Source organism: Geospiza fortis, unplaced genomic scaffold (genome assembly GCF_000277835.1).
Source record: "Geospiza fortis unplaced genomic scaffold, GeoFor_1.0 scaffold486, whole genome shotgun sequence".
In the NCBI taxonomy this organism is placed as follows: domain Eukaryota; kingdom Metazoa; phylum Chordata; class Aves; order Passeriformes; family Thraupidae; genus Geospiza; species Geospiza fortis.
This window is the reverse complement of record NW_005054417.1, coordinates 744,583-769,012: the sequence shown is the minus strand read 5'-3', so window position 1 is coordinate 769,012 and position 24,430 is coordinate 744,583. Positions and strand designations below refer to the sequence as shown.

The 24,430-nt window shown below is 38.3% G+C and overlaps 1 protein-coding gene across 1 annotated transcript in view; it reads right to left on the bottom strand.

Annotated features, from left to right (window-relative positions):
- Nucleotides 1-24,430, bottom strand: part of PREP (prolyl endopeptidase) — an 86,756-nt gene that overhangs the window by 48,250 nt on the left and 14,076 nt on the right. Inside the window, exons 7-8 of the mRNA XM_031061583.1 lie at nucleotides 16,466-16,571; nucleotides 553-744 (exon numbers count right to left, since the gene is read on the bottom strand). Coding sequence (XP_030917443.1) covers nucleotides 553-744; nucleotides 16,466-16,571 — 298 coding nt within the window. The remainder of the gene's footprint in view (nucleotides 1-552; nucleotides 745-16,465; nucleotides 16,572-24,430) is intronic.

Here is a 24,430-nt window from a genome sequence, read left to right as displayed (position 1 = left end):
TTTCTGCTTACAAAGTCCCTCTTGTTGTAATCACTGACTGTCTAGTAAACATTTATTTCACTGACATGAAGCACGAAAATACTTTCCCCTCATTTCCTACAAACACTGAATTAAAACAAGGATAGATGAAGCAACTTCACTAGGGTCACACAGGATGCTGGAGAGAGAGAGAGAGAAAGAAATGTTCTGAATCGCCTGTATCTCAGCAAGTCTTTTAAACTGTGTTGTAATCACTGACTGTCTAGTAAACATTTATTTCACTGACATGAAGCACGAAAATACTTTCCCCTCATTTCCTACAAACACTGAATTAAAACAAGGATAGATGAAGCAACTTCACTAGGGTCACACAGGATGCTGGAGAGAGAGAGAGAGAAAGAAATGTTCTGAATCGCCTGTATCTCAGCAAGTCTTTTAAACTGCAAATCCCAACCACAGTTTAAACACAGTAAAAAAGCAAGAAGGTCTGTAAAAGATCATTCAACACACTAATTACTGAATTAATTTGGAAAAAGCAGAACTTAATGTCTTTAACTTGACATGAACTCTTACCTAGAACATCTTTTTCATGTTCAGGGACGAGAACTTTCCATTTGGATTCCTCTGGATCATTGAAGTCAATGTTGATTAACCGATAATTCGGGGAGTGGCGGTTTGTCTTGAAAGTGAACACTGTTCCTTCATTGGTGACATACTCGTACTCAGCCTCAAAGTTATCTATCAGCTTCACCCACTGAAGAATTCCTGTAAGATCAAACACAGAATGTCAACTACTCAAATAAAGGAAAGGCCAGAATGTGTACCAGGTGTTAAGAACCTCCAAAGACTGCTCCAGATCAATAGGCTGCAGTGGAAAAATGCCAGTTCACAGACATGCTAAGATGAGTGGTTTGGAGGAATTTCTAGCAAAATACTGACAGAATTATGGCTTGTGTTTCACCAGCTTTCCTAAGAGGCTTCTGGAGAGCTCAGATGTTTGCCACAGCAATGGTCCTACCACAGCGGCTGCTGTGAAGCCAATGCCATGGAGCACGTCAAGGGAGCTCACAAGTGCCCCCTTCCACAGTCTTAGAATGAAGGGCTGCAGCTGAGTTGAAAGACTGCACTAAGCTTTCAAGTGCAATTTTATTTTTAACAGTTTTTCTAAAATTACTATTTAATTATAAATAAATGTTTGGGGATTTTAGTTCCTGCAAAAATGTTACTTTGAATGGAAAGTTTTCCATTCTCCTTAAAAGCCCAGAACTTCCAGCAGAATAGAAATGATGCTATTGGAATGAGTACAATAAACTTCAACATGAGGAACTTCTCTTTCAACTCAGAAACAACATGCCTGAAATGCTGTTCTGCAGGAATTTGTCACTATCAAAGGACAACTACATTTAGGAAAAACATCTGGGTTTCTGAAGAAAGAAACTGCATTTTGCCTATCAATCTCTTAGAATATCACACTCACTAAAAGAAGCAGACTTCTCTCAAAAATGAATTGCCTCAGTTTCAGACTGTGGTACAGAGTGGGTAGTATTGACTCAACCTGAAGATGGGATTTTAAGACTCCACTGCTTTTTATTCACATTTTCTTCCCCTGTTTTGCCATAGGTTGAGAGGCTAGTAGAAAGAAAAAGCAGCAAGGCCAGATAAGATATGTGATGTACTTGTTATATGTACAACCCAGCCTACCATCCGAACTTACTATTGCAAGCATCATACATTAGCTATGCTGAAAAATCAGAATCCTTATTGACATGTGAAACTAAAGCTCTTATATCTTAAAATAACATTTAGTGCACTGTCTGCTCCTTTCCTAAAGCTACAGGTTGGGTCTTTGCTTTTAAGTATAAACAAATAAACTGTTCATAAATCTGTTTGTGAAACTCTGTAATGCAATGTTTGTATCAATAAAAAAAGCATTTCAGCTTATTTTATAATATTAAAAACTGAGCAAGGAGATCATAGCCAAGCTGTAATTACTGTAAATTTTAAAAAAGAGAAGAATAATTGAGGAAGCAGTGAGATGACTAAGGTCATTTTAAACCCATTAGATGTAATAACAGAGTATAGTCAGGCCTGGTACATTCATAAAGTTTGTATCTCTTAATTGCCATTTTGGTTTAAAGAAAACTTCTCTGTCTCTTCATGCAAAGTGATTAAATTCCACTTTGCGTACTGCTGCAGTATGAACTTTCCACACAATCCAGTCAATTTAGTATCCTGAGCGAATACACTGCCCCTTAAATGTGATTTTTCCTGAGATCAAAAGTTTTGCCCTTCTCAAGAGATTTCATGTTGAAGAAAAATCCTGCTAAGTCACTGCAGTTGCTGTGAGTTCTACAGAGAAAACCTGCTTTGATGCCCAGGAAAAACAAAGCAAATCCATCCTGCAGCAAACCCTAATAAACACCATGAAACCATTTCAAGATCCCAAGTCACACAGCATTTTAGTAAATAAAAACTTTAACTGCAGAGTAACACCATAACAATACTGGTATCTGACAGAATGAAACCATTATACTGAAGTACAAGACTTCATAAAAAGAAATTTCCAGGCTGTTGAAAAAACACACTTTTTAAATGGCAAATGTGAACAATAGTTGTAGTCTCCATGAGTGCAACAGAACTTGGATTCCATGAAGAAAAAGGACAATAATGTGACAGTAGGGAGTTACATTGCTTCCTTCCAACTCATTCATCCGCTCCCAAATGAGCAGCTAGTAAATAAGTGAGAGGGTTGATGTTCTGCAGTGGTACACTTAGTTGTTATTATACAAAAACAAGAGCATCCATCTTATTAAAGTGGCTTTTATGTAGTCCTTAGAAGACAAATATTGCAGTTGAATTACCTCTTAACCACTGTCTTACTGAAGTGGTTAAATACGCCAACATCTAATCCAGGATCAGAGGCAGTAACAAGGCAACTAGAGGCAGCCCTTACATCAGACACATCATTGCTGCACAGGGTATGTGCTGCTGCAGTTCTCCAGTGAGAGGAACAAATCCTTTGCAATGACACAGGTATCAGTCATAAGAGGATGCTTCTTTATGCTTGGTTGCAGGTGACCTAGTTGTGGCTGTGACTGAAAGGGATCTTCTAGCATTGCTTCAGATCCTCCTGCTTAGCCTTCTCCTTTGGGCTAGAAGTAACAATCTGATGACAAACACAGGCAGCTCATTGGGCACTAATATGGCTGAAAAGTGATGGAGACAGATATCATTTCTCCCCAGGTCATGCCAGTGGCAACACAAAGAAGGGACATGCCCATGGAGCTCACCAGCATGGCACTGCCCCCACGTCAAGCACTCTGGCCTTGCCCCTCAGTAACAAAAGAACAGTATGTCTGCAAGTTATGACTTCAAAAAGTACTTGAAGAACAAGGTGAAGGACAGACATTCAGTTCGTTCTTCATAAAAAGGAGAGAAAAGAGTTGAAGAACTGGATCTTGATAAGGCATTTAAACGTTTAACCACCAGCCCTCTGAGAACATGTCTCTTTGAGAAGAATTACTGAGAAGTGGCATTTGGATAGTCTAAGGCTACTCTTAACACCTGAAATGCTGAAGATTTCAGTTTAATCCACATAAGCACACAATGAGACAGATTTATTATATATAGTAAAAGCATGACAGTTTCTTGTATACTGCTGCTATACCCTAATTCTTTCCCCTGCCAGTCCTTCTATTAAAATACATTGCTGAAAAGATACAGATGGTTTTGCCTATATATTTTATACCAATCAGTTATTCATCATCACATAACTGCATTACAATAGGAACTGCAGGTAGAATTCAGTGGACAATAAAGCCATGCCACACAACAGAAAATCATAATCCTACAGAGCTAGGCTTCTGCAAAAAACAAAAGCAACATTCTGTGTCACAGACAGAATTTTTAAACAAAGTTTTTGGATCCACAGAAGATCAGAAGAGGAATTGTTTCTGTTTCACAGAATAAGCCCTCAATATTGTACTGGCCTCTGAACGTAGTAAAATATTCCATGGTCTGCTGAGAGGTCTGAGGGATGAAGCAGATCTGTGAATGACAACAACTACAGGAGAAGGAAAAGTTAATTTGAACAAATTGGTAAGAGCATGAATTATCACAAGGTCTATCACAAGGTCTTGTTACCAACCCTCTTTATACAGAAAGGACAGAGTAGCTGAGAGCCATGTTAATCACTTCACAAAATGTTCTTGATACTTCCATAATTCATTTCTCATGGAAAGGCCAAACAATCAATTAATGGCAAATAACCTCTTGTCTGTGTACTGGAGAAACAGGGTCAACAGCAGGGTTATCAGACCCTGGGGAAAAATGTTTTCAAAAGGCAAACACTTCCATTTGGCTTTTTTCAACTGCTCTAACAGTCAAAATTATCAGGGGAATATATAAATGCTCATGTCCATAAATTCCATTGTGTCTTGTCATTTTTTGCAAGACAACTTTTCTACAAATGGGGCAGTGCTGAGAAAGCTCAGGAAATGAACCAGGAGGCTTGCCTCATAACAACAGGACAGGTTTTCCAACCCAAAGAATGATGTCACATTTTATTAGGGTACACACATTAAGTAAATAAACTTCTACCTACAGAAAATCATGATTTTTTAACCCCCACATTTTCATAGAATCATAGAATGATTTGGGTTGGAAGGGATCTTAAAAGCCATCTAGTTCCAACCACCCTGCCGTGGGGATAGGGTCATGCACCACTACACCATGTGCTTAAAGCCCTGTCCAGCCCACATTTGAATACCTCCAGGGATGGGGCATCCACCTCTCTAGGCAGCCTTTTACAGTGTTTCACAGTGCTAATCCACACAAGGTTCTACATTCAATAGAAGACAATCTCATGGTGTACAGCGTACATCAGATTGGAAGAGACTCTTTCAGGGCCCCTGTGGCACGTTCATTACATATTCTGGAAACTGAATGGCAGAGTCCTTCACTCAGACATCTACTTCCACATCAAAATCTAATTTCTTCTTGAATCATGCAAGACTCAGCTTGCTCCCAAGTCCCTGCTCTGAGCGAGGCAGCTAGGGGAAAGAACTCAGGTTTTTTTCCCTCTTTTTTCTTCAAAGACACAAATATTTAATTGTCTCATTCTGATCTCCAAAGGCCAGAGATATTTTCAAACAATTTGGACTTTCTTTAAAAGCAAGATCTCTCTATGTCTTGGGACCTGACTTCACCTATAAACATCTGAGGGAGGAAATACTGTAAAGGAGATATTAAGATGTTCTTAAAGGAATGCAACTTTTGCATTTTGTATTGAGAGGGTACAACTCATCTTGCAGATGATGGATGACAGCTACTCAATGATCATGGAAAATTAATGTATTTGCCATCTAAAATATAAATAAATGGAAGGAAGCAATCTTCGTTCCTTTGAGTTAAAAAGTTCAGATGTGTCAAGATATATTCAAAGATTAATCCAGAAGAAAGAAATCAAGAACTTTTATGAACAGACATTTCTCAATCACTTTCAAGGCTCCAATTTTACTTCCACTGGGATAATCACTCAAGAGACAGGAGAAGAGAATATAGATGATTCATTTTGAGAGAGTTATAGCTCATGCCCTCAGACAGCAGAACATAGCAATTGAAAAGTAGGCATCAAAGCTAATCTCTCTCCCTCACACTACACTTTCTCTAATACAAACAGATGAAAGCACAAATACCTCATCTAAAAAATAACTTCATTATGAATACTATTTAGCCTGGTGGTGTTCAAAGCCAGTTTGAATAAGGCTTTGAGTAACCTGGTCTAAAGGGAGGTAGGGTTGGGACTGGATGATCTTTAAGATCCATTCCAAACCCTCAACATTCTGTGATTTGGTGATTTATAAATGTAATGTCCAGTCAAAGAGTAGCAGCATGAAGATGTCCTTGCTCAAATTAACAGCAAGCTATTTAATTTCATAGAATAGTTTGCATTTGAAAGGACCTTTAAAGGTTGTCTATGCCAATCCCTGTGCAATGAGCAGAGACATCTTCAACTAGATCCAGTTGCTCAAAGCCCCATCCTATCTGAATTTAAATGTTTTCAGGAATGAGGTATCCATCACCTCTTTGTGATGTGGCAACCTGTTCAAATGTTTTAACACATTTCTTGTAAAAATCTCCTTTCTTCTGTCTAACTGAAACCTACCCTTTTTAAAGCTATTACTGTTTTTTGTATGGGAACAAGGCCTGCTAAAAGTTTGTCCCCACCCTTTTTCCAGACTCCCTTGAAGTTGTGAGGCAGCAGCAAGGTCTCCCTGAAGCCTTCTCTTCTCCAGGCTGAACAACCACAGCTCTTTCAGCCTTTCCTCATAGGAGAGGTGCTCCAGTCTTCTGATCTTCATCATGGTCTTCCTCTGGACCCACTCCAACAGGTCAATGTCTTCTCTGTGCTGGGGTCCCCAGAGCTGGATGCAGTGTTCCAGATGTCTCATGAGAGCACTGCAGAGGCACAGAATCCCCTCCCTCATCCTGCTGCCCATGCTGCTTTGGATGCAGCCTAGGATACAACTGGCTATCTGGGCTGTGAGTGCACATTGCTGGGTCATGTCCAGCCTCTCATCCACCAATACCAAATCCTTCTCAGACCCAGCAGGGCTGCTCTCAAACCCTTCATCCTGCAGCCTGCATTGATAAAGGGGGTTACCCCAACATAGGTGCAGCATCTTGCACTTGGCCCTATGGAACTTCATGAGGTTCCCATGAGTCCGTTCCTTGTGCTTGTCCCGGTCCATCTGTACGGTATCCTGTCCTTCAGGAATGAAGCACCACTCAGCTTGGTGATGTCTGCAGGCTTGCTGAAGGTGCACTCGATCCCACTGCCTATCCAGCACTGCTCCCACTCCGGGACCCCTGAGTACCTATGGTCCCATTGGACCATAGACACTCCTCACCCCTGACCATTGGGACACTGAGCTGTTGACCCTTGGGATGTGATCATCCACCAATACCTCATCCCCCCAAAAATCCTCCCATCAAATTCCAATCTTTCCAATTTAGAGAGACAGATATTGTAGGGGATCATGTTAAAGGTCTTACAGAAACTCAAATAGATGACACTCTATAGTGCTTTTTTTGTCACTGATTTTATTTATTTTTACTGCTAATAATGTCCCTCCAAAAATAAATACATATAAAGTATGTATTTATACGTCTATTTATGCATCATAAATAAAAAAATACAGTGAAAGCAAAACTCTGAAATTGACATTTAAGGGATATGAAACATTTTTCTTAAACACTCTATTGTTGATCCTTCCACATATTTTTCAAGACAACTAATTTTTTCTCCCCATTTGTTAGGATACAAGAGCTTTGTTTTGATATTCATTTTTGAATTTTTTTTTGAAGTTACTTCAATCACAGAAGAGTTTTTCAAAACATGGAAGAGTATTCTCCCTCTCACCACATTCCACTTTATAGCTGATGTCTCCTGTTGCCTCGCTGTCTCTTGTTCATTTTCATTACAAAGGTTTTGACCCACTATTTCAGGCTACACAGCACATACTGACTCATCCCTTTGATGTTACTGTATATAGCACTGTTCATTGCTTATTTATTTATTAAAAGAGCCTGGTAAATTGCAATACTAAACTAAAACACAAAAGGACAAACAAAGCTATTTTCAACACTGAAGTGGACAAACATTAACTTTTTCCACCTGTCCTCAAGTCATATACATGCTTTTTTAGTGTGGGGGGAAAAACCCCAACATTCTAGACATAGAAACAAAATTTAAAAAAATTCTGACTGATAGCCTTGCTCTTAAATTCCTTCTTGCAACCCTTCCCTGCCAGTCTAACACAAAGCAATTCCAGCTGAAAATGACTGAGCTGTGAACTTCTGTGTTTGCTCCATTTTTATCACATCTTTTCAAGCCAGTGGTTCTCAGTATTTTTCACTAGCTCCTATTCCTGTGCATGTGTCCTCCCACCACCTCACACTGTTCCCACCAGACACGAACCACCAACCTCCAAGCAGCCCAGTACCCAAGCAGAAGAGCCCCTATCATTGTTCTCTCTCCAGAAAGCCCCTGTACGTCCTATTTAAAACAAATCTGTGTTTAGCTTCCTTTCCAATCTAACAACTCAGGTGCACTTTCCAATTAACCAACCCTCTCAGCTTTTTGCATTCCAGAAATCACTGCAGCTTTTCATTAAGGCTATGTTTCTATACACCCAAAGGCTGTAAGAAGAGCCAGCTCTTCTGCTCCCCATGCTGGTTTATACCCCTTCTTTTTTCCCCTCTGCTCCCATGCTTCAGGTCCCCTAGGAAGAGCAAAGTGGGGCTCTGCCCAGAGCTCTGAGTCAGTAACTCATAAAACAGTTCTACAGTGTTCACAAGAGGATCCTGATTTTTTCATTAGGCTTCCCAGCTGCTACCACAATACAAAATAAAGAAAAAGGTCAATACTAAGGACAACTTCAACAAGACCATAGGCCATGTCATGCTGGTCTACGTTCACAGCCAAGGGTGATTAAACAGCTTTGATTTATTTCTTGTTGCACACCAACAGATTGGTGCTAAATTCCTTCTTCACAGCACCAAATCACATATTCAAAAGAGTAAACAGTCAAGGCTGACAATCTAATAAAAAATAAACAAACAATCTCATTTCTCAAGAAAAGGGAAAAACAAAATTATTACCAGGCACAGAAGCATGAAGAGACATGCTACATTAAAAACCGCACTGTTTTTGTGGTTTGTTTGGTGTTTTTTTTTGGTTGGTTGGGTTTTTTGGTTTTGGGTCGGGTTTTTTTTGGTAAGGTGTACAACAAAGTTTGCTAATAAATAATTGCTTGATTAATATGTATCTAGCTGTTTGGCTACTGTGAGGCATTTTCAGGGATACCAAGAACAGTTAAGCAAAGTGATTCATGAAAGAAGTTTTCTTGTTTGACTGGTTCAAGAAACAAGCAAACCTGAGTGCTGTCTGTCTAGTGGAAGCCAAGTTTGATAAAACAGCTACCAAAAATTGTGCCTTACATTGCTCAGCTACTGGGTAAATATGTGGTTTTTTTAAGAAATACTTAGCATTAGATCACTTTTAAATGTTTGTTACAGGAGCCAAGAGTTGAAAAGCCTACGAGCAGCTTAGCAAGATAAGTAGGGAAATCTGGAGTACTGAATGAGGGAATAACCTTCTGGTCATGAACCCACAGTGCTGTCCTTCCTGACCCAGCAGGCACTGCACTCCTGCTACTGATTCATAAGGCAAAATTAGACCTTATCAGTTGGCTGACAGAGTCATCAAACCCGGACAAGAATCCCATAATTTTGCCCCTGATCTTTCTAAACCTCACCCCACAAGGAACTAAAGAGGAAGAACAAAGCACAAAGGGAAGAGTTATCCATATCCACATTTACTTGAAACAGTACAGCAAGGCAGTTACCCCAAAAGCTTAAAGAGCAGCCAGCTGTCTGCTCCCAGGGGGTCTTCTCACAGCATTGTATTGCCACAATACCGTGAATTATGACTTCAGGTCTTGAGAAATAGAGTATTTGTAAAATACTGATATGAGATAAAAATCTTTTTAAAGGTGTGTTTGGTTAAGTTAGTTGTAAACATAAAATTCCAATTGGTAAACCTGGTCATTTCTAACACAAAGAGTTTTGTCACAAAAACTGCCATGAACTGGGTTAATCTGGTGGGTTTCTCAAAATGCCTATGGTAGTAGGGGAGGAAGGGAAACAATATCTCCCCAAATCACTTATCTTTTCAGATTCATTTAAAATCCCCATTAAAATGAAGCTATTACATATTTGTCATAGGCTACTTAGCACAGCGATTTTCTATTCTAAAAAGGACCATTCTTGGCACAAGTAGCTCATAATGGCCTCCTTAAAAACCTGAACATTTGAAGAGAAAAATGACTCAGTCTGTACACAGTAGAAACCCTGTGAAGGGGGGGAAAGGAAAGCATGAAGCATGTTTTAGCTAATCTGGGAGGCAGAAAAGATGCTCAGATGCTTCCTGTACCATTTATGGAAAGAAACAGAAACACTGCTGTGTAGATTATCTTCTGAAGAAAACAATCTGACAAGGAATATCACAGGAGACTGCACGGCCAATTTGATTAGCTGTTGACAAAAATATCATGACATAGTAAAGGGGGAAGATTATTGACACACCTAAATTTTCAAATGCAGAAATAGACAAGTTAAATCCTTTTAAGTCTCCTGAACATTTAAAATAGTCTACTCTCATTTATTAGATGTGATCTCCATTCAGAGACTAAAATGATTTCCCAATCAACACGGGACAAGTTAACACCTGTTGACCCACAGCCTGAGAAATATATGAACAATCTGAATACATGAACAATGTGAATGCACAGGACACAACTTCCTTCAGTACAACAGAACTAATATAATGTTCCTTCTTCCAGAGAGTCTTTGATGACATCATTATCATCTCACTTATTATTTAAAGGCAGTACATGCAAAAAGAAGCAACAACTCAAGCTGTGCAGGAAGGTAATGGAATGCACCAACTCAAGATTACTAAAGCAATAATTAAGTGGCAAATATCAGACAAACCATGTTTTATAAAAAGATAAATGGTAAGAAAGTTAAACCAGAGGTTTCCTCTTCCTCAAAGCAATTTACTTTAGATTGTTAGCAAAATCATTCTGTTCCATTTCTTGATGATTCTTGTGGAACAATCTGGATCATCCCTTTCAGTGTCTCAGATTGAAAAGGGGCAAATTTACTTTTCTATTTGTATTGTCTAGACAGACAGCAAAAATGGGACAGGCATGTAATTGAGCATAAATATAGAAGATGTTCACAATTTAAGAAGGCAAAAAAGGGGTTTACAGCTTTGTTTTTTCAACTCAATGAGCTTATCTGGTTGGATTCAGATTTTCAAAACAGCCACAAACTGTTGAGTTTAATTTGAAATTTAAAAAGGAAATATTTTCTTGCTATAAAAACATGCCATATATAAATAAGAGTAGAAATGGAAGATTACACGTTCCTTTCACCTACTGGGGAAAGAAATATCTGAGCTCCTGCAAGCTTGTTATGGGTTATATTGTGTTGCTTGATGATTCCCACAGTAGCTGACTCATCCCTGAATTCACAACCATCTTCCAAGTTCTATTGGGCAGATATTTATTAACCATTTTTTAATTCCACACATGAAACACACTGTTTAATTTTGCACTCCTGTTTCTTCTTTCTTTTCCCAAGATGGATACCCTCCTTTTCACTCTGCTTCCCCACTCTACCCTGCAAATTTAAGCAAAATAATTCAACCAGCTACTGTGCTCTTTGAGGGAAAAGGCCTCTTTTGGTCTCTCAGACAGACAAAATGAACTTTATTCTGAGCAAGAAGGTCACCTAACACATAGGTAGAAATATTTTTTTTTAGTTGTGCCACATTTCTTACCTAGAGTAAGTTAGAAGCAAAGCCCACAAATCAGCTAGCCAACCTTAATTCTAACAATTCTTAAGTAGAGCACATTTACTTGTTCTAAACTATGACCTTACAATACAAAGAAACTCAGAAGTATGAGAAAATTGTTGACACCAGACTTGAAATATTTAATGAGCATATAATTTCATATGTCCAGCTGTGTGCAGAAGTAGACTAGTTCAGCTAAATCAAAGTCCCCAAAAATGAAAATAATGAAAAACTATATCAATAAAGTCTACAGATGAAAGAGAAGACTTAAATTTTTATTTGAGCATATGAAATCTGCCACATACCAACCTCTATATATCCAGTGCAATACTGCCAGATTGCACGAAGTTTTCAAAATCTTTTTATTCAGTCCCAGTGAAATGAGAAAATTATAAAAAACAATCACTATTTCTAAATAAGCTGTACATCATACTATCAAAACGATCCAAACTATGAATCACTTCATGGAAACACAAATGGCTTTCACTCAGTCCAAGAGCCTCAACCTAGAAACCACAATATTGCTATCCAGTACAAGAAGAGCTAGTACCAGGTAACTAGCCAATAAAATACCTATACAGAATAGTTTATTATTGATTCCTTCATAGCTGAGGGAAGTCCTAACCTTTGTTTTGCTCCATCCAGACAAGGGAAGTCAGGTCTGCCTATTTATCCTTGCTGTTACAACCAGGATGCTGCTGCAGAGTGACACAGTCAGTACATTGAGCACAGGAGCTTCTATGAGCATTGTGTGGCTTTAGTCCATAAATGTGCATTGATCTTGACCTGCTGCTCAAACAGGACTTAATTCTGATGTATCTCATAGGAATTAAACTAATAAACTATAAATTAAGTATAAAGGACACTCCTATAACCAGCCTCTGTGGGATTTTCAAGGACAGGTCCAAACACTGGAAGTGATATAAGGAACATGGATATAAGAGGTCTATTACAGAAGGAAGGATAAAAAAGAAGAGGGGCACAGAACAACCTAAGTGCGAAATTACTACAAGATTGTTTGTAATACCAGCTCTGTCCCTTCAGTTCTGAGGTACATTCCATATATTAGGTCCTTTCCCTTGATTACTAGCTCTGTTACTTTTTTCCTCTTCATTACAAAACCATAGTCCTGTGTTTTAACAGAACTTTTCATTGGTCAATTAATTTCAACAATTCAGGAAGCAGTTTAGTCAATATCACTTTAATAAGGTGTTAAAAACAAAAGTAACTAAGAATTCAATGGTCATTTCCAGCTTTCAGCTGCAAAATCAGACTTATTTGTACCTCTGTCTTGAGCAAGCATCTCCAGGATGTAAAAGCATTTTGACTGAATTAAGCAGAGCCTCTCCAATATTATTTCACTTCTTCTTTATGGTTACTAAATTGAAGCTTCACTGTAAAATCATTCTGTCCTTAAAACAGCATCTATATCAGATGTGTTATCTGCTAGATCCTAGACCACCTATATCATCCCTTTTCTTTCATTTTTCAGCTTCCCTCATTCCCCCTTTGCCAGTCAGTACAATTTCTGAAATAACCAATACTCACTCAGACAGTCCTGAAACTAGCTCTCTTTTTTTTCTGACAGCTTCTTCACAAACATCTGTCTTAATCAGTTCATTTTCTATCTCCCCTCAACTTTGTACTTTTTTTCAGATTTCCTGCTTAATTTTTTCAAGTTGCTTTCAGTTTCGAGGTATTTCTCTTTTCTTTTTCTCCCTTTAATCTTAGAAGCATGTGAGCTACAAGCCACTTTTTGCAACCAGCACAGGGGTCCACATCTGTCCAGAGAGATACCTGTATTTCACATGGACTGAACCATCCTGAGGGAGCACAGGAAAGCAGGAGCCTCAGCTAATGGTCTATACAGGTACATTCAGTCCATCATCTTATCACACTTACAGTCTGGAGGTGATTCTCACTTTATCTCCAACACAGAATTTGGCAGCAAGCAGAGTCCTTCATTACAGCACAAGGTACGAAAAGTCATTAATCATCTCATCCACTTTGGATCTCAAAGCAGTCAATGATGTAACAGCCGTTGGATGAACATGTGGCTTAGACTAACTTAGCCTTGTTATTACAAACCCAATAGCCCATTCAAGGAGATGGGTTTACAAATTTAAAACCTAACAGAATTACTCCACTTATCCACCCTATGGGTCCTTTAAATCATACACCTCCCTATCAGCCAGTATTACTTGCCTACAATATTACAATGCATTTCCTCATTTATTTAACACTCTTCCCTGTTTGACTTTATTTCAACTCTGAGAGCAGACTTGTCTAACACACTACGAATTGATCTATGACTTACAGATGGCACTTCTGAGAAAAATCAGAATAAAACCCAGGTTGTTTAAGGAGTTCTATAGAAATGTAGCTATGCTTATAACTGTTCCTTCAAATCCACAGATGGGTTCTGAAACTTCATCATCTCAGGTCACCACAACCTTCCAGTGATGACAAAGCCCTGCTGAACACCATAATGATCCAAATAAACAGATGTACAGGAAGGGTGCATCTAAAAGTCCTCTTAAGTGAATACAACACACAGACAGAGTCTTGTATGCAACAAAGAGACACAAGTCTCTAAACACTGGAAACAGTGGAACCTAGTGGTGTATGGGTTTGTATAAAGTCATTTGACATTCTAACTTAATTATATTAAGATTCAGCATAAACAGAGTGTCATCCAAGAATTCACACAGGAGAGAGCTGTTATGAATATCAAAGTTGGAAGACAAATCTTCATTGACTTTAATATCTCTGAGAATCCACAGGGGAGAGAACTTTGAAAGCGGCTCAAGTCTAAGACAATAAAAAATTCTTCTGAAGCATTCTCCACATCTCAGGAATCCATAAGGGTGTCCATTTGAGTGAGTCTTCAAGGTATAACAAGATTAAATTTATGCCACAAGCTTATGGTCTCATGTCTGCCTGGCCAACTGACCTTCCATATGTTCTTGTAGGGGTTGGACCACTGGGACTCCTGCTTTTCCATTACCACTGATTGCATTTGGGAGCCAACACTTACAAAAGCAAAGTGGGATTAAGCATCTCTTATTTCCACAGAAAGCAGGCTGCAAATAAGGAACAAGAGACATACATACACATCCATACACATCCAAGAGAAAAATCAATGATTTGGCAGCAATTCTAGGTTACCCCATTCTGTACTATTGCTGCACTGTTGTCCACTGGAACAAGCAAGGCAAAAGGATCCCTGCAGGTTAGACAACCCAGTAAGTAGAGCTTTAAACCAGAAAAAACAGGAGAAAGTGATTCCTCAAAAAGTAAGGAAAATGTGGATGGGGTGGGCAAGCCAAGGGCCTGGATGGTAAGAATGAAAGAGACACAGCAATCCACAAAACAGAGCTGAAGTGGAGTTTCTCCAAGCATAGGCATATGAAGAAGGAAGTGCCAGCAGAACAGCCTCATGGAGAAAGCTCTCACACCTGTACTGAGGAATCAGCACACTTGGGTGCCTGCCTGAACTGCCTCTACACTGATGCACACAACATGGGAACAAACAGGAGGAGTTAGAAGTCCATGGGCAGTTTCTGGACTATGACCTCAATGGGAAAATGGAGACATGGTGGGATAGCTCACAGGAATGCTGTGCTACCATGGATAGGTAAAGGTTGTTTAGTAAGGATAGGCTGGCAAGGTGAGGAGGTGAGTTGTCTTTTATGTGAAAAAACAGCTGGAGTTTGTGGAGTTCTGCCTTGGGAACGTTCAGGAGATGGTAAGTAGCTCACAGGTTAAGATTAACAGGCAGACCAGCATGGGTACTACTGCAGCGGTATATACTACTATGTATAGTAGTATATAGTCTACTGTATGTAGTAGCACATGCTATGGACTTCCTAAGCAGGAAGAAGTAGATGATGCCTTGTTCAGACAACTGGAAGATGACTTATGTTCACAGGCCCTACTCCTCAGAGTGGAAATTCTAGCCACTGTGATGCCTTCTGTGTGGAAGGACAGCATAATCTAGGGCTCAAGGAATCTAGAATTCTACAGGGCCTTGATGATAAGTTCCCAAAGTGATCATGAAGCCAAAGAAAAGAAAAGTGCCCTGCCTGACCTGGTACGTACAAATAATGAAGAATTGGCTGTGCATGTGCAAGTTGCTGACAGCCTTGGCTGAAGTTTGGTTGTAGACAAGTCAGTAGTAGTGTCCCCTCCTTAGCCTGAAATATGCTGTTAATAAACAAGAGAACAAGCTTCTTGAGATTCAATGTTCAACAAAAAGCCACTGCAGTATTTATTCTGTTTCTGAAGTTTCTGAAGAGAGAAGCTGCAAGAATCAAAAAAGCTAAGTTGTGTTCTATGCAAAACACGTATTGAGGAATACCTTCCAATAATCCAATACTCTGGAAATACAGAACTACCAATCAGTAAACCAGCTAACTATGCCAACAATTAACAACAGCCATATGGTATAAAGTGCCATACTTTCAGCTCATACCATTGTGGCTACAAAGCCTAATACGTGAAAGCCAAAGGCTACTCCAACTAGAAGGCAAGAGAGGAGCACTTCAGGAAAGCACATTTGAAATATGAGTTGATACTTCTACTGTAACAACAATGGTGCTACCAAATAACACTGGAGGATTTTTATTTCCCAGCACTATACATAGAAAAAAAAAAGTTATCTGTAAGTTAATCACTTTTTGTGAAAAAGTCCTATCAGCACTTGAAGGGAGATACATGACATTTTTAAAATACAAAAAAAAGTTTTAACAGAAAAATATTAGTGGTGTAGAATGAAATTGAACATACAATGGTACAGCTGCTTATACTATACCAACTTTTCCTTGTGACCTTTTAAGCAAACTACAGAATGAAGAATGGAGTTTTTCATCTACTGATACATAACAGAAAATGGAATATTAGCAGTGCTTATTTTGTCTAATTTCTGCATTAACGTGGTTAAGCAATACATGTATTTCAATATATATATGTATTTCAATATATTTTTTTTTCATTCAAACATAAAGTATTTCAAATTTTATACTGCCTTAACAGGAAGCAAGCTTACAAAGCAACACATACCTGATATACCCTGAGACTCCTTCTGTAGATCACAGTACCACAGTCTGTTCACTGGATCACAGCCTTCCCTGATAGACAGCAAGACATATCGACCATCATCTGACACCTGTAAGAAGTTACAGAAAAATCAAAGACAATTCACCCTCTGGAAAAGAGAACTCCAACTTGAAAAGTGAGTTCATACATGCAGAAAAATCTGGTGCTGCTGTTAAAAAAACATTACAAGCTATAACCACATTATAAATTATCTGATGAAGCTTCTTGGTTCGCTTTTGCACATGCATGTACACACACAAGAGAATTTTTGAAATGGTGTCTGCTAGTACAGAAAGTCATCAACTAATCCTTCTTGCTACTCAGGCTTTGCAAACATACTACATTTCTTGACAAAGCTTTTGAAAGTGCAAATCCAACAAGAAAAGGTAGAAAGTAACAACAAGTCTTAAAGTCTCCTTCTCCTGACTGAGCTGTTCCAAGCATATTCCAAAATTACCAAATTTTGATGTTTTATTAACAGAGCTGATAGAGAAGGCTGTTTACTATTCATATTCTTATATGACCCTATCTAATGGGAATTTAAAGTCACAAAATACAAATCTGGGTGCTGGACATTTTCCACTTGGCACTATAAACAGCTTCAAAACAATTCTTATATTGTAATTACTTCTTAGATATATTTCAGTTTATATTTGTAACATTTGTTATGCAAAATACCTGTAGAATGAGTTGTGCAAAATAAATTTCAAAATAATTAAGTTTTAATTATACTGCTATTCCAACAGGTCCACAATTTTAAGGACACAAGAAAGGGAAGAGAAACAAATCTCATTGTATGAAAGTTAATTAAAAAACCCCAACAACACTCCTTGAAACAAAAACAAGCCCCAAATGAGTGTTTCCAAATTGTTTTTTTACAGGCATTTTGTTATGATCTAATTATACCACAAAAAAAGCCCGTACAGCCTAAAGCTCACAAGACAAAGAGAAAAGAACACCTAAGATTCCTATTGTAGCCAAAATCCCACTCCATTATATGAAACAGCAAAGGCATCTTTAACAAGGCACCCTGCACCTAGAAACAAGTATATCCAGAAATGGAAACCAAGATTAGGTGATCTTTCTTGAAAATATATCTTCAGTGGTTTTAGGTAAGCAATAATTGCAGGTGTAAATTTTAATGAAGCAAATGATTGCAATATGCTCCTTAAACATCTGTCCATACTTGTGAAAGCAGCAAGTTCCCTTCACTTCATCACCAACTGAAAAAACATAACAAATAATTTTAAGTTTATATATAAAAATACAGATTACAGTTATATTTAAGAGTATGACACACAAAACTCTTTTAGTCATGGTCAGAACCCACATAAATTTATTCTTTGATTCTGTGAGTAAAACAGTTAAGACAAGACTGATAACTTTACCCAAGAAAGAACAGAGATGTGCAAATTTCTGATGTTGTTGCAAGGGCAATTCAGGATGTCTGATGACAGCAAATCTGAGTACATCTAATTTTTCCTTCCATATTCCCAGCTGTACTAGTTAAGAGTTGATAGCAGTTTATGTTTAATTTGAAGTAAGAACTCCCAAAGCATCTTGCTGGTGGGATACCAATTAAGTGTGTCTCTATCGCTAAAGCTATTCTTACACCAGTGAGTTCTACAACCCAAAGGATTTTGACAGAAACAGGACAAGATGGTTGACTGCAGCATGCTAAAATGCTCAGTATTATACTGCAGATTTAGACATCTATACTGCAAAGTTACAGTTTGATGAGCAATCCTGGCAGCAGCATCACCTTATGCAGTCTCCACCTCTAGCTCTTCCTACAGCTATCATTGCTTGTGTCCATGTAAATTCATTCCCCATGTCGTGCCAGTACAACCATCCACCATTTGTGAAGTACACCAGTTCAGGGAACTGATCCAACTGAAAAAATGGCATGTTCAATGACAACAAAAAAATTTAAACCTCCAAGAACCAGAAAAGAAGAAAGAATCCAGAAGAACAAAACACCCACCCAACAACCCAAACAAACAAAACAAAGAATCCAGGAGGGGAAGGAGAAAGAAAAAGGAAAAATACTTAAACAATGCACAATAAAAAACCAAAGAATAAAAGAAGCCCCTCTGCCAGATTAGTATCTCAATCAGTTCACTGCTCAGTTGCACGAATGGCCAAGCTAACACACAGCACCAAACAGCTGGAAACATGAATAACAGGGGTAGAGATTGCTTAAGGCAGCTCAGATTGCAGCACTGATGAAAATGCCACTGACCCTACACTGTAAACAGACAAGGGTCTGGGTTTCAGGACAGCAAAAGGAAATAGGATTTACCAACTATCATTTGAATTATTCTTACATTGCTACATCATCTTTGTGAGCTGAGCTGCAATCCCTGCTCTTGGCTCACAAATTTATGAACTGAAATTTCATGCTAGTACCTCACTCAAATCTCAGAATGCATTCATGGTTCAGCATAAGGGAGACAGCTGCAACGTCAGACCTGATTTCCCGCATTTAGGATGAAAGGGAAACATCTCAAAAATTTCTGAGAGATCTGGAATGCCAGTCAGTGCACATTTCCCTCATTAAAATAATTACTATCATTTCAAAGAACACCCACTGGTAAAAGGTAAGCTATAAAGCAATTGCACCTCTTAAAACAACATTTAGTATCTGTCAAAACAGGACAGAAGAAATCCTGTAGCGTTTCAACTGGACCTTTCAAAAACCTTCAGCATAACAATGATTTTACTGGCATAACACAGTACTAATCCCTAACTGAGCACCAGTAAAGGAAGGATTATTTCAAAGAACTGATGTTGGTGTGTAGCTTTAGTTTCACTACTACTGTCATTCAGCCGGTTGGCAATTTTGAGCTTGTTAGACCTACTATTTCTTAAATATATGTTGTGACCATCATTACACCATACAAACAAACACAACAGTATCACTAAGCTGTACTCCTAAGTACTATTTTATCTAGTCTTTCAGGCATCAAAACCTTTAAATTCTCCTTTATAGCAGAGTTCTGGTTTATAGTGGAGTGTTTTCTCTGGGCTGTTTTTCTGCCTAGTGATTTCAATGCTACCTGTTCTCTCCATTTTGATGAACAGTAACCACTGCTAAGACAAACATTAAGAGAAGAATCTGTAACTTCAATATATCAATGAACACCAAAATAAAAAAATTATATGAAGTCTAATCAGTAAAAACAATCTAACCACTCAAATCTCATCTTTGTTACAAAATACAACTAATTCATTATACAAGCCATATAAGGAACTGCAAAGGGTTATTAGAATCCACAGCAAAAACAAAGTGAAATATTTTGTCTAGCAGCAGCAGCAGATTTCAGACCAAAAACTCATACATAATTGAACAAACAACAACAAAAAAGAATGAACATGAGAAAGCTGTTGGGTTTTCAGACTTCCTGGCTTTATGCATTACTCAACTAAAATGTCAATATGAGAGATATTAGAGTGCTCTACTTTCAAGTCATGTGCATACTAACAGTGAATATTAATGCAAGTTCTGTGAACGCTACCTGGACAGCCACAATTGCCAGGTTCAGGATAAGGAAGAGCTCTCTATATTCAGTTCACAAATAGAGGCCCTTAGAGTATGTTGTATTCTATTAAGGCAACTATACACACACATCATTCCTTAACAGACAATAAATTAAAAGTTTTACTACCTTTGCCCTTTTTTATTATCAAGGTGGAAAAAACCTAATCACTGCGTAATTTGTTTCTGCGTAACAAGGTACTAAAATAAAATAAAAAAAAATTCAGTTATTAGATCCTATGCCTGTGTTGAGAAAAAGATAAGCTCTCTTCTTAACTGCAGGCATTAACACTATGGTAATCTACAACCTGATCTGCATCTGCAGTTATTTCACAAACTACAGCTCCGCATGCACTGGTGCCCTTTGCATATGAAACTGAACAATTGTCACTGCTATCTAATGCATTTCCAATGAAGCACAGCAAATGAATCATGTACAAAAAAAAAAAACAAAACCAAAACAAAGTTCCAAAAAATCACAGACAGAATCAAAGCTTTCCAACAGAGCTAAAAGGTCAAATTACTAACTGTAATGTATCCAGCCATGAAAGATCAGATCATCCAGAAAAAGAAAGATGTATGGCAATAAAGATGCAACTGTGCAATGCATGGAACTAAAAACTCACTGCATCAATAAGCTGGATTTTAACACTGCTACAATTTTCACTATATGCTATGGATGTAACAGCTTAAAACCACCCAGAGAGACTGAATAGATTTTTTTAAAAATACTTATTTAGGAATGTACCCAGTCAACACAATAAAATAGATTAATGACAGCAGTTACTTCCTTAACTTTAGATATATGCTGCACAAAGAGTTTTGCATAACACCACTGACCCTGGATATGACTCCACTAAGAAGAATTTACATGCAAGAAACCTTTCACCTGCTGCAGAAATGACCTCTTTCGTTATTTATGAGTATTTTTAAGCTTTTTATCAGATGAACAAATGAAAATATTAAGTACAAAAATCTACAAAGCATGTTGGTTCTACAGAGAGAAAAAAAATTACTGTAAAATTTGCTAAAATATTTGGCAAGTAAAGAGCAATTACACTGTCTGAACAGCCTCAAGTGTTCTACAGATGTGCACATGTGCCTGTGCTGCAAAGATCTGCCTGCATGATGACAAAGAACTCCCACAGTAGTCTTACAGCCTTTCAAATTCCACTTTTATTATCTCACATTTATTAGAAAAATCAAAGCTATTTTCTTTCCTAGAATAAGAAACTCTTTTGTAAAGGGTTGTGGGTTTTTGTGGGGTTTTTATGGGGGTTGTGGGGTGTTGTACTGGTTTGTTGTTTTTTTAATGAAGGGAACATACAGCTATGTTCTGATATTATCTTTGTAGCGGTGCCAGAAAATCACTGAAGCTTGCAAATAGCTCCTATCACATTTTATGTTCTTGCAGTCTTTTAAGACGCTAAAGACTGGGGCAGGAACTCCCTCTCACAAAGCAACCTCCTGAGACTGCCTGCACAATCCAAGCCACCTGAAGCTGCCACTCTCAGGCTGTAAAGGTGCTGCTTTGTTTTCTGTTTGCAGAGTATCAGTTTCACTAATGCTGGGTGATCACAGGAAAGCAAAATTTCAGGAACATTCTGAGGCATAGGCCTGACGCTTTATGCAGGACATGGACACGGTTATATGCAAACAACATTCTGACGGGTTCTATCCACCCACTCCCCAGGTTAGAAAACTTGCTCTGGGCATTAATTCAAATCTCTTATTCCAGCTGGATTTTTCTTCTTGGATTTTAGATACAATGTGCTGGTATAACGAGCACTTGTATTCTGACCATATTTCCTCTGCTAACTTTGGGGTTGAAGGAGCCACACCAAAGCCAGAGAACGGGATTTTGACACTAGATCATCACAGCAATATGCACACACATATTTACATGCATTCTCTTTCCTAAGTCTAGCACAGAACAGAATCAGTAGCCTTTTGGAGTGACAAACATCACACACATTTTACTGTGGTTCTCAGCTTGCTTTTGAGCAATGAAAGCACTGAAGCATCTGGAACCTGGCTATGTACGAAATTATCAGCCCCCACAGTCCCACGCGCAGCCACGATTACCTGCCTCTTTCTTACGAGTAAAATCTCTGGGCCTACTGCCAGGGCTGTAGGAAGACATTCATACTAGTCTTCTATTCAAGATTCATCCTTGACTAAGGCAGTGTAAGGCTTTAGAACAATTCCCACAGCCCTGTTTTACGCAGCAGTGCGTCTCACTTGAGTGAACTGGCAATGTTTTCAGCCCTCCGTGCTGCTCACTCTTCCCCAGTGGATGCTTCTATGTTGCTGCAGTGAAACCACTATAGGCAGCACACATCTGGCACAGCCTGCTCCTCTGTGCTCTGAATTTCACATGCAAGATCACCTCCCTGGTTTAGAACCACTGATGTTAACTGACAGCTCTAAATACAAAATGAAGAATTAAAAAAATAATTGTAAATTCAGAGACAGTAGACAGTGTTTGTTAGAAAACATGAAAAATTGTAGTTATTTTACTGCTGGCAGAATTGGGATAGGAGAGTTCCTCTCACCCACTCCTTTCAGTTCTGTTTGCTTTCCTGCTGGTACCACAGGGACTTCTTGCACTACCAACTGTGAAAGACTGTTATATAACTTATTGTTTAACTTTGAGAATAACAGTCTGTCTGTGAAAGAGAGATATGTTCAGTCAGTCTGGAGAAAAAGCAAGAAAAAGCTTAAACAGAAAAGCATGGGAAGCTCCTGTTTTCCCTGAATACCTATGACATTGCCAATGTTTTAAAAATCTTCATACCAGACTGCCCTCTGCTGGGCTGTTATTCAATTAAATTCTATCCCTGCTCTTCACAACTCTCCCAGAAATGCTTATGCTTCTCCTAGACTAATGAAAAGATTTCCTTTTTCAAAACTTACATATCTGACTAAAAAAACCAGATTTTTTCCCTCAGAAACAACCCATTCAAGTGAAGAGCTGGAAATGCATCTGTATTTCTCTGCCAACACCATTTTCAGCACCACAGATTTTGTTTAAATCAAGCATACTTGGGGTTGGTGTTGAATGTATAATAAGGAAAAGTACCCTGAAGCTATTTGCTTGCATATTGTCTTGTAAATATTGTAAATATATTAAGCTGACAAAATTTTACACAACCCTCTTTTGTCCTTATGAATGACCTAGTTTCCTATCTCCATTGAGAATACACACCACTCTGACTCCCTACAGTGCACCTGAGATTATTTTTTCTGAAATATCATGGCAACATTATTAATTCTGCAGTCTCTGAAGAATTTCCTTGTCAGGTGCTTTTCACTTGCAAGTGAAGTATTTCTCTTCCTTGACCTTGGTTGCAAGACCTGCAAATTCTGTTCAAACCTAGGTATGAAAGTTCAACACTCCCCCCACCAAAAAGAAAGGTTTGGTACTTAAGACCAGAACACCCACCCTACAAATCAACTGTTTTCATGGAAGCTTATGTAAAAACATAATGTCTCTAGTTAGCAGCACTAGCAAAGCTGGTAAAAAAAAAAAAATATTTATCTGACAGAAACACATGAAAACATGCATTTTATAACATGCTGTGCAAAGTTGTATTTTAAAACCTCAGCAGCATCTTAGCACCAAGGAAGTATATTCAGGACAGCACCAAACAGCCATATAATTTGATTTTGACTAATGATATTTTAATTTTTCCCCCACTACTTTGTGGCGTCCCACTTTTTTAAACACTTAGAAAAACTGACTAGAAAACTTGTTGGAATGGTCTGAAAAGAAGATTTTTGATCTACTGCACAAGGATGAAACCACATTTTGCAACTGCACTGTTTTGGTTTGGTTTTTGTTGGTTTTTTTTTTTAAATTGCATAATATTTTTCTCCTGACCATTAAAAGTACCTTTGTTTTCTGTCAGCCTACAGTAAAGACAGCTCTAACATTTTCATGGGTAATTGTGTTGAAAAGTGACACAAACTGATGATCACATTTTCCAAAAGAGGTTCTTGCAGATGAAAGTATTTGCAGGAACTGAGTATCTCAAACCAAGCTAAAACCACTTCATATTCATCAAAAGTGTCAGACAAAAAAGAGACCAATATAGAAACAAAAAGTACTGATCAAACACAGCAGGCAGGAGAGTACAGAGTATTACAAGTATTCAGCCACAGGGAAAAGGTAAGTTCCTCGATAAATAGAATGACCACCACTACATTCCAGCAGCACTTCAAATAAGGGCACTCAAGTGCACATTGCTAAATCTACTATGGGGAATAAAACACATTAATTGCAAAAGGTTTACTGGGATTTTGCACTACAATGCAGCACTTCAACAAAATAAGCTTAGGAAATCAATTTCATTTCCAATAACACAGTCTGTACCATATGTGTGCTGATA